Below are 14,897 nucleotides of genomic sequence, written 5' to 3'. Positions count from 1 at the left end.
CTAAGTGAGAAACTGATTGCAAACCTTTCTTCTGAAATGTCCTGAGATCCTTCAGTAACTCCGGGAGGTAACTAAATGCAACAGTCCTTGCTCAGAGGTCAGACTAAGTGATGATGAATGTCTCTTCTGGCTTTAACCCCAGCCCAAACATGCTATGGATCTGCTTTATTCAGTGACATAGCTAGCAATTATTTCTCTAAACATAACCCCACCTTAAAATAGAAAACTCCTGTTAGTGCACTTAAGCTGTATTTTTCTTAATAGACAGAGCATAGCATAAACAAGGATTACAAGATGTGAAAAACATCCACCCTCCAGCATTTCCTGAAATGAACTTACATTTTCATGTTAATATTCAAAAAGCATGTGTGTAACTGGTATCAAGCATTCCTGTAGAAACAAAACTAATCATTAAAAACACAGTTAAAGAAAAAAAAAAAAAGCCAAGTAGACATTTTACCGCAAGAGATTATTACCTCATGATCCTATAATTTATGCTTACAAATTAGTTTGGGGCTTTTTTTTCTTCATTTTTTTAATACAAGGCTAAGAAATATCTTGCTGTTTTACTGTGTCTCACAGGACTGAATGCCACATGAAGCCAAACTGTTGATTTCTATTCCCTTTTTCATGGTTTTACTTCAAATGGACACGAGATGTCAAGCCAAGGAAACATCATCCTAGAGGGACAGCCAAACTGTGGAGTTCAGTTGTGTCCTGTCTCATCCCTCTTAAGTGTGTCCCAAAAGCAAGACAACAGCAGACTTTTTTTTTCTTTTTTTTTCTCTAATACAAAAGCTTCAGGAAAACAGGCTCAATGTTAAATGAATGAACAAAGACACAACTGGACTCACACAAGGAGGAAAAGCTCAGTATGAAAGCTCACCTCTTACAGGACAGATTTCTTTATGATGCTTACTTCTCTCTCCATTTGCTTTTTCATTTCCTCATGATGTTTTTTTCTTCTTCCTTGTCTTCCAGCACATCTGCAGAGTGACTTTCTCTACCTCAGACCAACCTTATCTCACCATTTCATCACTGCAATACAGCAAACCCATTAAGGAATACATTTTCCTCAGGTATTTAAAAGCTACCAGACACTTAACTTACTCTAAGTATACAAAGCTTTTAGGTCTTATGGGTCTCCACTTTCTTATTCAACATCTGCCAGAGTAGCAGCCAGGCTACTTACTGGTGTCTTCTGACCTGGGCTGGTGAGAGCCATGGCGGTGGCCAGCAGTGGGACAGCACAGCAGCCACACTGGCAGCACCCAGCTTGCCTCTGCTCGGGATAGACTGGAGTTACAAGGCTTTTCTTCAACAAGGAGAAAAGTTCGAGCCTGATAGATGGCCAGACCTTTCTGTTTTCTCCCAGATGATGGGCACTGTTGCCTACAACTATCTTAAATACAACAAAACATTCAACAAATAGTTATGTTTCTTCTCTCAACTGGAAAGCCTTATTTTATCACACTTTAAGCATAAAGGTAAAAGGGAAACTTCCAGGAAAATGGCTAATTCATTTAATCCCTCATTTGAATAGAAGCCTCTATTTCAAAAATAGCCCAAATGCTTTTATTTGGTGCCTTTTCAAGGCTGGTTTCTGTTGAGGGGAAAGGGAACTTTTGGGTTGGACAAAATAACCTCCACAAGTCCCTTCCAACCTCAACCTTTCTGTGATTCTGTGATTTTTCACACAGTGCTCTCTGGTTACAAAGATGATATTGAGAGTACACCAAAATAAATTCTAACAAACTATCCACAGTTATGATAGGGAAATATCCAAATCTGTTGCCTCTTAAGCATAAATTAATTCTACAATCTCTACAAGCTTAATCTCTTTGCTCTACATCTTTCTGTGTGTATCTTTTTCTGTCTCCATGAAAATTGCCAAGAGTTCATCAAAATTTACAATCAACCAAGCATGAGAGCTAAGGTTATAGGCCTAGTAGGAAAACAACAACAGAACCAGTAAATATTTTGATTTACAGCAGGAGTCATTTTTTTCCCAACACCTTTCTATAAATTGATTTTAAGAACAAAACTCACCTTTAATAGAAAGTTTTCTTCCAATTACCTGCTGTAGGAAGATTGCTCCCCTGAGAACAATGAAAATGGAGAAACAGCACATCTCACACCCTACACACTTGATAACAGTCAACTTCTGTGCTCTCCCTGAACAGGCCAAATCAAAAAGAGATACTGAGGAGATGCTTTACAAAGCTACAATTAATCACTGCTTTCAAATCATGTGTTGTAGGATCCATTGATAGCTGTACGGAGGCTATGTTCTAGGTCCCTTGCTATGTTGCAAATGTAGTCATTCCCACATTACTCTCACAAAGTTATATGAAAAGCTCTGTTACTAAAGACTTTATATAGGTAACTATAAAGTGCATTCTAAAATAAATTACTATTTAGTTTTGCTAACTTGACTAAAATATAGATTGGCTACAAAAAAAAATATATATATTCTTGCTCAGATTATAATTACTGTATGCTGATATATACGACTGATACTGCTTTATAAATAGTTCTCTTTTTGTATATTTCATCTAGGATGGAAATTATACCAGTGACATTATTGACTTACTGGCAAGTTTCCAAATAGGTTTAGTCTTGGTGTACTACAACAACTGCATGTAACACAGGAAAAAGGGTTAAAAAATGTTTTCAAAACAGAAAAAGATTTTCTGCATGTTCTCTTCTGAAGTTTGTTGTGGTTTATTTACTACTCACGTTCTATGTGTTGAAGCAGGATGCTGAGCGGTGTTTCCTTTCATCTCTCTGGCAAAATTGCTCTATATTTGGTAACATATTTCCAGTTATTCATTATCACTGAAGTCAAAGGCCATCAGCTATTGTAGCAACTTATATTTACATGTAGGTAGTCAGAATATTCACTGCTTGCATGACAGCTGTTCAGAACTAGAAAAGAAACTTCACTTTATCGTGGCTTTGGGTGATTGCTTGCTTGTTTGTTTTTGGGGTTGGTAATAGAAGGACATTTTTGCAATAGTTTTTTGCAGCTTTAATGCATACAGAAGTCATTTTGCATTCAACAAGAATGCTGGTTTGTCTTGATAGAAAATATTTTCCAAATCCACAAAAATGTTAAACAAATCATTGGTAGATCATGTGCAATACTTCTCTTGCACTGTTGCAGCTGTTGATATTGGAGTACTGGAGTAATATTTATTTTGATAAAGGGAAGGGTGTGGACAGAGGTTCCACGTGTAGATGATCCCTGTTTCTTACAGCTTAGGGAACATAGTTTATTTGTTAACGAGTGAAGGCCAAGAAGACTGTAATTTCAATGTGAGCCTGGTCTTGTTCAATTTATCTGATTCTTTTTACTCTTAAAATAATTTAAATCTAATATAACAAAAGTAGGAATAAACCACAGTAAACTAGAAAACATGTTACAACTGGAAATCTAAAGAAAAATTATCTAAGCCAATCAAGTTGTTATTTTTTTTTTCACGAAACTGAACGGAAGCTTGATGACATACTGCAAGACAGTAGGCATGGAAATCAACAATAAATGCCTATAGTTATTTATTTTTCTCTGAAAAATGCTAAATGGCTGAAACAAATCAAGTACTAACTGTAGAAACAAGGTCACGTTTATGCTATCCATAGAATTAAAATAAAATTAGGTGATTAAAAGGTATATTATGTGCAAAGGTTGTTTTCACATGCTTAGATCTATACTTGGCTTAAACTGCAAATGAAAATGAAACTGACTGTAAATATTCTATGAAACTTCTTTGGACTGAAATTATGTTTAAAAGTATTTTCTCCTTTTGCTACCATGAGGACAGTCAGGTATTGGAGCAGGTTGCCCAGACAATTTGTGCAGCTTACATTCTTAGTGGTTTACAAGACTAGGTTAAATAGAGCCTTGAGCAATGTGGACTAACCTTACAGCAGATCTTGCTTTGAACAGACGTTCCTCCCAAGGTCCCTTCTAAGATAAATAATCCTATCCTACTGTAGTATTGTGGTAGAACTACTACTGTCAAAAGCCTATAAACATTTCTGTTTGACCATTCGTAGTCACTTATCCTCAGTTGGTATCTGATACTTTACAATCAACTTTCTTTTGAAATTAAAATTTGCTAGAACTAAGACCTTGATCCCACGAAGTACTGAGTGCTTGTCAGAAGACTGGTTCAACAATGACCTTAGAAATAAGAAACTTTTAAATACCTCTAAAGCCCTCTAAATATCTAAATTTGCAAGACCTAGGAATTTGGTGCATTAGAAATAGGACCCAGGTCACCACGTTATATATGACTTTCATGATCAAGTCTTTTGAGTGCTAAGATTATACTATAATAAGAAATAAAATATATACCAAATACTTCCCTTGAGTAATTATTCTGATTAAATCATATTCATCAAAGTTTACCTCATCCCATGTTCAAAGATGCAAATAGAATTAAAATTTTGTCAAAAATACCAAAAAGAAACTAACAAAGCACAGAGCAGTACAGCTGTAGCATACTACACTAAAAGCAAGTTTTCATCACATACAGAAGTATCAACGTGAATTTAGATTCTGTAGTTAATTTCATAGAGGCAACATCACACATTCAACTTAGTATTAGTTGCAGGATTTGTACCTACCTAGCCCAGTTACTAAGGTCTGTGTTATAAACAGTAATATTAGGTATTTCTTATAAAGAAGATCTATTATCTTTTGAAATATATCTCCAAAAAATGGATAAATCATTACCATCACCTACATGGAAACCTCCCTATCTGCAACATATTTCTCTAGCACTGAAATGTGCAATATCAAGTTTGTTGCACAATTATCAGTCTGAATTTGAATTATTTCTCAGTTCTGATACAAAACAAGAAAATTAAATTTAACAGCTGGTATTTAGCTGACCTCATGGGTTATGCTAACTTATTACTATGCCTTGAAACAATAAGAAACATTTTTAAACAGTATTATCAACATGAATATTGATCATCAGTTGTAGAAGTTTTATCACAGGCAAGTTATTATCCTGATTTTTTGTTGTCTTCTATCTACTCTTATAAGCATATAACGTGATAAACTGAGACTTACTGTACAGCAAAACTGATTGAGTTCACACAGATGTTACCTTCTTTCATGATGTACTTACTGCTATGATGTCCACTGCTAGGTTATGGGTTGTAACAGGTTAGAAGCAACATGAAAAAGAGGGGGGTTGAGCTAAATTTAGGTTTACATATCAATAGACATACCTAGGACATAAGAAGAATAGCACAGTAGAGAATATCGCATAAGAATGTATCTCAGCAAAGCTATGAGCTATAACAAATAATGGGAAAAAAAACACAAAATGACAAAACAGATGGGAAATATACATCATCAGACCCTGCCCACCGCACTGTATGAAGAAATGTCGTTGCATCTTTACATCACTTTATACTTTAGAAAAAAAAATCCTACTACCACAAACAAATAAATAAATAAATAGCATCAGGACAGTATTAGGCATTAATAAGGTCTCTCTTAAAAAATGCAAAAAAGAATGTGTTTATTAACATATTGTACAAAAAAAGAAAAAAAAAAAGTTTTTTTTTCCCCTTCGGCTAAACAGAACATAGATAGAATTTTTCTCTAAGCTACTTACAGCTAAAATCTGGACAAAACCGCACCAGATTACATTTCCTACTTTCCCTGTACAACATAGAATTTGGTCTTAAGGTACAAGATCGTATTGGAAATGCAGACTGCTTAACACAAGAACAAAACTTACTAGTACGTTTGCATGTTTATGTTGCATAAGATAATACAATCCATCTGTTGGAAAAATGCTCACTGAATATTATATCTGGCTTAGCAATAAACATGAATAGAAATCAAGTTTTCGATATTTTTTATTTTTTTTAAAATCAAAACCTGGATAATAGTGAGACTTGCAAAGAAATGTGCTCAGGAACCTGAGGCAAATTATGCATGGTAATGTTGGAGTCACTGAGAACAGTTAACACAATGTAACCAAATGTCAACTGGAATATTTTGCAGTAACTTACCAAAGAGGTCTGTGTTTAATGAATATACGAATGCTTGGTTTCTAAGTTTTCAGCTTCAGATGGCGAAGAGTAAGTGCTAAGGGTGTTACTGTAAACGTTTAAGTGAGATGAACATCACTGATTTTCTAATTTTACCACATGGCTTATTTCAGAAGAAAACAAGCACCACTTACATAGTTCTCCTGCAAGTCAGTAAACAGTCATACACAAAAAAATCAAGACAATTTGCTTCTTTGTTTATGCGCAGGATATTTAGTTTGGTTTGCAAAGTATTAGGAGAATAATAAGAACCTCCTGGCAGAATACCACAACTAAATTTCTAAAAAGCCACTCGGTTAATCTCAGTGTTGAATCTAGCTGTTTCAAATTATTGTAATGTATAATAACAGTCTTATTGACAATATAGATGCACAGAGCCAAAAAAAGCTAGAAATAGTGGCCAAAACGATGAACTAAGAGCCAGCCCGAATGACAACAAACATCTGGCCATTAACTGAAGAACGGAGGGGTTTAGGAATGCAGCTGTCTGTGGTCTCCTCCAAGTTCCAGAGCCATGAAATACTGCGAGGATTGGCGAAAGCTGGATGCGAAGCACTACTCCTGAAGATAGTAGGTCCTAAAATGGAGTCAACGATCAGTTCATGGTGGAATTTCAAGATTTCTGTGGTCAGAATATATTCATTCCAATGGCCTCATAATGTACATCAACAAATTAATGTTGTATGGATGTCATTTCAAAGCCTACCGAAGACGAAGAGCCATTACTGAAGCCATTAGAGCACAGATGGTTCAAACTATATGCAGATATTCATACTTGCATTTCTGCATTATAGCTACTTTTTTTTTCTCCTGTTGAACTGTAATGAATTGTCTCATAATCTATTCCATCTTCTTGCCATTAGCAGGCTTTGAATGTTCACAAATAGGAGCAAAGAACTCATTTTCCAGAGCTTTAATCACACAAAGAGGGAATGCCTAATTCTCTAAATGAAATGGTCTGTGATCACTGAAGCAGAGATTTAATATATCACGGCAAATTAGGTAGATTTTAATAAATTACTTATCTCTCTGAATACTTTACATATGCTTATAAAGAAACATAGCCTGTTTGCAAACAGTGGAAATCCACAGCCTATAAAACCCTTTGAAGAAAATGACAAATAAAAAAGTAAATTAAAAAATGAAATGTATTATATCCTCGTTCTCAAGACACAATCATTTTGCAGCACTGATTCACAGCTCCATTAAAAATATCAATTAAATCCTTCATTGAGATTGGTTAAAAGCTAGGAAATTAACTTTCTAAGCTAGACACTGGTTATTCAGATACAACAATTCACTGTATGTTTGATATAAGTTCTAAAAGTGACAGAAAACAAATGAAAACGCAGTTGCCTGTCCCCACAGCTCAAACTATGTGAAGCTAAATCTGATACTTTATGGCTTCTTTTTGTGTTTTGACAGATGTTGGCTGAAAGTAAATCTTTTACTGTATAGAAGAATGATTGTGGCTGCCCTCCCCCCTACTTCAAATCATGATAATCATAAACAGCTGATTATAATGTTAGTAGAAGGGCAAACGTTATTTAAAAAAGGTTGCAGTAATTTAATAAGTCCTGCAACTAGCCTCATTTTTTATATTTAATTGATAGGAACTGCATGCATCAAAGAAAACACATACTGAGATTTAATGTGCATAAAATGGATATTAGCATTTTAAAGAGGCAGATTAACACATTAATCCAAGTAATTTTCATATATTGCTTTTAATAAAATCTTCACAGTATAAAATTCTTAATGAGGCTAATCACAGGCATTCCATTTAGTGGGGTGATTAGGGATAACATAAAAGTATTTTTAATCAGTTTTCTGAGGCTTATGGTTTTTTTATTAAAAATTAAAAATTTGACTTGCATTTTTATTACTGTTTTATGTAGGAAAAAATGTTGAAAATGCAAATAAAGCACATCATTCAATCATGTAGGTATTAATTATTTACAAGACGTTGTCCATTGTGGAGAGATACTTAGCCTTAGGGGGGAAATATAAAAACAAACAGACTGAAAAGTATACAAAACTTTACAACTACAAATCAAGAGTCCTTCCCGTATAAATTATACATTAAATATACCGTACGAATTACAAAGATCTCATCTTTGAAGCACTATCAAGCATGTATTTACACTGGGAGAAGGAACTTCTGTAGGCAAACTTTCCTTTCATGCCTCCTAGTCATCTTTGCATTCCTCATAGACTGAACGCAGTGCATGGAGGGCTTCCACTGTTACTTTGAGCTTTCCAATTACTGCACTATCATCTTCTGCATCAAAAACTAGAAAGAAAACATCAGAAAACAGCATTAGTTAGTTTCATTAAAGGCTTTAGTTTTGTTCTGATAATTTTGCTCAGGATTTGGACAGATTAAAAGGCACCTAGCATACGCTTAAAAAAGGAAAAAAAAAATAGCTTCCAGTTCTGGCACTCAGCCCTATACGATTTTGAGAAAGATCTCAGACAGCTTTCATATTAAATGTAGTGGATGGTGCTCAGCCTACTGGAAACTCAACACTCTAAGTACTAGAAAGTACATCAGTAAAAGTATTTTGAAGTAAAGAGAACTATCTGTATGAAAACTGCCTATACAAATTGTTTATTTTTCATAATACATAAACAGATGTTCAGACTTCAGAACCTAAACTGTTAAATACATGCATGTATGCTTATAAATACTAAGTAAAAAAATATACTAATGAATACATTTTGTACAGTGTATATATGACCAGACCAAATTAGCCTAGAGAGTTATCAGTATTTAAATAGTAAATTGTTATTTCCATTTGGTAAAATGCAACATTATTTTAATCCCAGGCTTCTACGTGCTGTAAAATAGTGAAGTGTAGACAAAGATGATATTTCCCCTAGCCTAAACTATTTAACTACCTTCATCTTTGTGCATGTATGTTTTAAAGTAGTATTTAAAAATTTTATTTTACAGAAATTAGCTAACATGATTTAAAATCGCTCTCTTCTACAGTATCTATGCAAGCCCTGAGGGCCATGTTCTCTGCTGCTTTGATTAAAAACATGCTGCTAACAGTCAAGAATGAGGTTCCTTCCCAGTCCTGCATAAAAAGTAATGAGGCTGCCTAATGTGACTCTAGGAGGAATTTGAATAAAAACAAATAATCTTGACAGCACGTCTCCTCAAAGCAAATTATACAGAAAAGAAATGGCAAGGTTATGTATTTATGAAATGGACTGGGATAAGTACTCTGGGAACTTGCAATGATAATGCGTGCTTCAATGGCTAGGCTGCTGGGACAGCTCAGAATAAGTTTGGGGAAAGAAAAACCATCATTTACTTTGTTGACAGAGATATTAGAGGACAGATGAGATGCTATTCTTACAGATCCAAACCATTTGGTATATCCTTAGACAAATCATTCAGTGAACTGTCAACTTAAAAAGCAAACTTCAGAGTGCATACATACATATATATATATGTATTTAACTTACAAGAACAGTAGGGTAACTACAGCTGATGATATCAGAAAATAATATTCATTCAGTTTTCTCCATTTTCTATTGTCATGTTATCTCTGAGACATATATATATCAATCATATGCCTTTGTATAAGCTCCTTTTCATCCAGCTTCTTGCTTTGTTAGCCTCCTAACTGTTTCAAGTTTCATATAGGCCACTTCCACCCAATTAACAATAAAAAGAACAAGATATGAACAAGGTCTATGTTTGCAGTCCTCAAAAAGAATGAAAGAAATTTAGGGTACCTAACTTTTAAGAATAATTAGAATGGCAGCAGACTAAGTCCCCTCTGTCTAGGTATATTCTTTTGCCCTCAAAGCAATATCCACTTCCGAAAATGTGTATAGTATTATTTAAGAATGCCATTTGTTGTGCCACTACACAGAATTGAAATCTGGGTATAAAAGCATCCAGATCTTAAGAACAGGTCTTTTTACAATGATTTCATTCAAGTAAATGGATAGATATAGTCTACCTTTGCCATTATGCGATATATTTTAATGTAAAATTCATTTTAATTCTCTGAATGCTCTAACTAAAAGAAAACATGCTTATGGATGCAATAAAAAAAATCTAAACTGTACAGTGAAAAAAAAAACACAATATATACAAATCACCTGCCAATTATCCTTTGTGTTTAGTACCTCTTTGGCAACATTATACATTATCTTTCTCATATGGATTTTGGGAAATAGAATATCCTAACCTACCATTTATTGATATTGATAGTAACTGTCAAGCATGAGTGTCTGCTTTTTAATTATCAAACAACACTAAGTTTGGTTTATTCCAGGAAGGGGACTTCTAGTGTAGTGAAAAAGAAGCCAATAGTTTTTGTTTGCCGTTTTTTCCTTTTTTTTAATTTTTTTAAATCCTCTGTATAATTTCTAAGCTTTAGTAGCTTCTTACTGAAAAACAAATCTAGCATTTGCAGTGATGGGAAGAAGTGTGGGTAGGAATAAGAGTACATGTATTTCTATCTACTACTATTATCACTTAGATATAACATACATAAAGTAAAAAAAAAAAATGTTTGAATATCTTCTGATTAGGAGAAGAAATGATCCTCACAATCCCAAAGCAGCTGACATTACATAATAATTACCTAGAACAACTAATACTAAACAACTGTACTTTCTGTCTTAATAATCATCTCAGATGACAATTAAGAGTTTTAAGAGTTGTGTGAAAGGTGACTTTCAAGGGTACAAAATTAATTTACATCACTAATCAATCTTATCAAATGGGAATTACGACAAACGGGCCATAAAATCCAGAACAAAAACAATTTTCCATGGCTGTGAAATACCTTTTTGGAAGAGATGTGCTTTTGTATAACTACTTGGAGAAAAATTATTGGTGGAGAAAAGATGAAGTGGTTCAGCCACAGTAAGAACTGCATCGAATCTATTATTTTTCCAGGGTACAGAAATTTGATTCTTCTTAGAATTTTCCTTATCATGTTCCCAGAACTTTGACGCATACTTTCAGTAATTTAGCTACAGGAAGGATGTAAATAATACTTGATAACCCTGTCCCTGCTACATTGGGGCTGAGGAAAGGCTAAGCCAGGAGGATAGTTTTGTTAGCTGTCTATTAAAAGACCAAATAACCTTCTCTAGCCTTCTTATCTGCTTTATAAAGATGTTATCACAAAACAGAGGAAATGGAAGATTCCACACCTCCTACTCACCTCACCATGCTTTAATAAATCACAGTGAAAGTTCAGTCACAGTTTGTTACAGAATAATGCTTACTAAACTGACAGACCTAACAAAAGCCACCGGTATTTCATTTTGCCTCAAATATGTTTGCTATGGAGGATGCAATCTTGAGTTACTCTGGGGATCATAAAATTACTTTAAACAAGATAAAGACATTAGCAATAAAGAATTATTGACAGAAGTTTTAATAACAAAATAATACATATTTACAGTCTTATTGGATAAAGTATGTTTTACAAAATAAAGAATCATAACAAGTAGACATGTCCTAAAAGTTCTTAAATTTTATGAACTGATTATTATGAGCTGGGAATGCTGTTTTTTCTTCAAAGCATTTTTTAAGGAATAATAAAATTACAGGTTTTGAAGACTTTTTCAGACAAATGTGGTGGCCATTATAGGCCATGGAGGCCATTAAAGAACTTCTTGTTCAAAGTCAAACAACTACTTACACAGCAAAGCTTGCAGAGACAAGCAGAAATTGAACAAATAATTGGTGGTTATGGAAGGTTACAACAAATTAGCCTCTAAAACTTACCATCAATATCTTGCTCAACGACGTCCCTTTCCTTCTGGAATATCTCTCTCAAACTGACATAAGCAAACCCAATATCTTCACATTCAAGATCCTGTTCATCTTCTGGGGGATCGGTAACCACTGTAAATAGTAGACTAAACATAAGAGAAGATATATTTATGTTCACAAAGGGTTGAAAATTATCTCAAAAACACATTAAAAAGGTAAAAAAACAAAAACAAAACAAAAACACTGGTGAACTATTTTTACCAGTTAAACATAAACCAGATCTCTATTACTGATGTGCAACATTTTCCATGAAAACAATAGTTTGAGAATCTTTTTTTCCCAAAATCTTCCCTCCTTCTTTAGCATTATTTATCAATACTAGAAGAACAGATAGAAGGACAGAGAATAGTCTAAGGATGAAAGATTTTTTTCACATTTCAAACTCCTAGGTTCGTTTAGCTTAGCTATTGAATAAACTGTTCAAGTCACTTAATTTCTTTACATCTTTCCCTGTTCATTAAATCAAGATTGTACCTATGTGCTTTTAGGAAAATTCATTTATAATCATTTCAAAATAGTGATAGCTTTTCTGTGTTTTTTGTTTTTTTTTTTTTTTTTTTTTTTTTTTTTAGATTGCTGACCTTGCCATGCAAATCATTTGATGTGAACAATTAAATGGCAAAAATATTCATTTTAGATTAAACATTACGTTTTGCTGGTTAAAACCTTTGACAGCAAAATTGGTAAGAAAAGATCAATTACTTTCATTTAGTCATAAAATGAACCTGTATGATTGTTTGGGCTTGGATACAGAGCATACTTATGAAGTAAAACTTTTCATTTGTCCCCGGTTACGGTGCTTCTGTTTGCAAAGCAAGCTTGGAACATGTTGGATTCTTTTTGGACTGGACTAAACTAGACTGAAGATGTGCTCCAGGAGTACCCCTAATGCGCTGCACTGAAAATAGACAGTCAGTCCATGGGATCAATTTGGAGTATTTTGAATTCTGAAAATCGTCCTAAGATCTATGCACTGTGAATATCAGACCATTAGCAACAACTGCTTTGCTCTAGAGATTCTCTCTCCCCCACTGGTCCACACTACTTGATTATGCAGACCCAGTAAATCCTAAGCCATGCATTTTCTTCTCTTTATAATGAGTGGTGTGAGAGACGTAAGTATTTAAGACAAACCATATCTAGCATTTCCCTGATATCAGAAATACTAACCATATTTAATGAAGTATTTCCAAACACCATGTGCAAAGTATTTAGCTGAAAATTACTGAGAGTTTTCACACGTCATTCAGACACTTGTCAAGAACACTGTTCAAGTCCGGAACACATTCTACAAAACCGAACAGGAACCTAAAGGCAGTTCTCTCAAAATAGTACCTTTCTAATGCTGTATTATGCATTCCCTGTTTCAAGTTGTACCTTACACTGCCATTTGTCCTGTAGTCATTCTCTCCAACCAATACACCTCCTATTTTACCTTAATTGTTCCATTCCTGTTTTACACTTTAGACACCAATCAAACAAAACTAGCCATGAGCACAGCCTGGACACAAAGGCCTTCGTCTATTTATCATCCTGTTTAAATGCAAGCCTGTTTGTTGATCCCAAACATCTAAGCCCAACAACTATATAAAATATTTGCATTTCTTCTGCGAACTTAAATTACACTCATTGTACCCAAGTATAGTTTTACTTTTAAACATATAATTACAGTATTGTGCTGGAGCTGACTTGAGTTAGTGGCTTGTGCTGGGGCCAAAAGCACTGAGACTGACAAAATGACAGGAATTCTGATTTAACTACTTTTTTGGTATATCTTGGCAATATCGCTAAAACGGTGAATGCTTGTGAGCTTTACAACCTAAAAATGTTCCAATAAGCACAATTCCAAAGGAGTAACAATCAAACTGCACAAAGTTTTCCAAGTCTATGGGAAAGACTATCTTAGACAAATTATAATCAAATCTTCCTAAAAGCCTTTAAGCATAGTAACAATGACTGCAATCTGCTTTTATAGCATTTTGGTTTTGTTCTGGCTTTTACTAAGAAATATTCATTATTTTGATTGTTATATATTTGTTTATGGCTAAAAGCTGACATCTGTTGAAAGTAAGTGTTGTTTAAAAAAAAAGGTTCTAGAGACAAAAAAAAAAAGGAAAAATATCACAGCTATTTCCAACAGCAGGTGGCTTGACTGAGTATAATGGATCTAACTTAAGATTTTTGGCACAGAGCTAAGGATGAGCAAAAGTGCCCAAACTCAATCAAAAAGGAAGAATTATTGAAGTGTTCAAGATAACTATTAAATGAAATAAAAACAAGTTAAAAATTGTAACAAAGCCTGATAAAACTGTTGTCAATGTTGTATCAAATTAATTGGAGAAAACAGCTAGACAATGATAGATAGGGGATATAGTGCTGGATTAATTTTCATCTTTTAAGTGTACCAAGTGAAAAATAATCATTGCTTCAAGCTTAAAAATATGCTTTACAATTCAGCAGAAAAACCTGAAACAAACATTGTTATGATAGCACTTAAAGGTGTTATCACCAGCAGGGAATTTAGAGTGCCTGGGAGAAGTTGCGATGTTGGCAGATTTTGGTTCCAATTCTTTACTCCAGAGCTCAGCCATTTTTAAGCAGCAAGGAGAAAACCTTGTATATTAATACAGTATATTAATGTGAAGCTAACACTGTACGTGTATTCTATACTCCTACGATATGGATGCATAGCTTTAGCTACTTTGGTGAACAATGACTTCATACAGTCAGTTTCTTGGTGCAGAAATCATTTCCTACCAAGAAACAATACACCTGTCAGGCTCAGCCTGGAAACCTCTCGCACAAACCTGTTCACTCTTGTTATCACAGCAGGGTGACTGTTAGAAGAATGGATTCTTCCATTCTTCACACACGTCTCTTTTGACACTTGTCAGATGAGTATGTACTATACCACCAAGTCTGCAAGTACTGCAAGTATCATCTGGCACGAGGAATCAGGTAAGTTTCTCTCTATGACCCAAATTTCCACACTCTTAAAATGCTG

General features: G+C 34.3%; 2 protein-coding genes across 10 annotated transcripts in view; both read right to left on the bottom strand.

Moving 5' to 3' along the window:
- Positions 1 to 7,752, bottom strand: part of LOC308176833 (uncharacterized protein) — a 42,856-nt gene extending 35,104 nt beyond the window's left edge. The window contains exon 1 of the mRNA XM_080553104.1: positions 340 to 7,752. The gene's annotated coding sequence lies outside the window, so the exon portion shown is untranslated. The remainder of the gene's footprint in view (positions 1 to 339) is intronic.
- A 152-nt stretch (positions 7,753 to 7,904) lies between these two features.
- Positions 7,905 to 14,897, bottom strand: part of RPGRIP1L (RPGRIP1 like) — a 72,977-nt gene continuing 65,984 nt past the window's right edge. For all 9 annotated transcript variants that reach the window (XM_080553004.1, XM_080553003.1, XM_080553007.1 and 6 more), the window contains 2 exons: positions 11,846 to 11,979; positions 7,905 to 8,371 (listed from right to left, as the gene is read on the bottom strand). In XM_080553004.1, coding sequence (XP_080409130.1) covers positions 8,268 to 8,371; positions 11,846 to 11,979 — 238 coding nt within the window. In that variant the 3' untranslated portion in view covers positions 7,905 to 8,267. The remainder of the gene's footprint in view (positions 8,372 to 11,845; positions 11,980 to 14,897) is intronic.

The sequence above is a fragment of the Anser brachyrhynchus genome (assembly GCF_964034855.1).
Source record: "Anser brachyrhynchus genome assembly, chromosome: 12".
Classification (NCBI taxonomy): domain Eukaryota; kingdom Metazoa; phylum Chordata; class Aves; order Anseriformes; family Anatidae; genus Anser; species Anser brachyrhynchus.
Note: the sequence above shows the minus strand (reverse complement) of the source record. Positions and strands in the feature narration are given on the sequence as shown.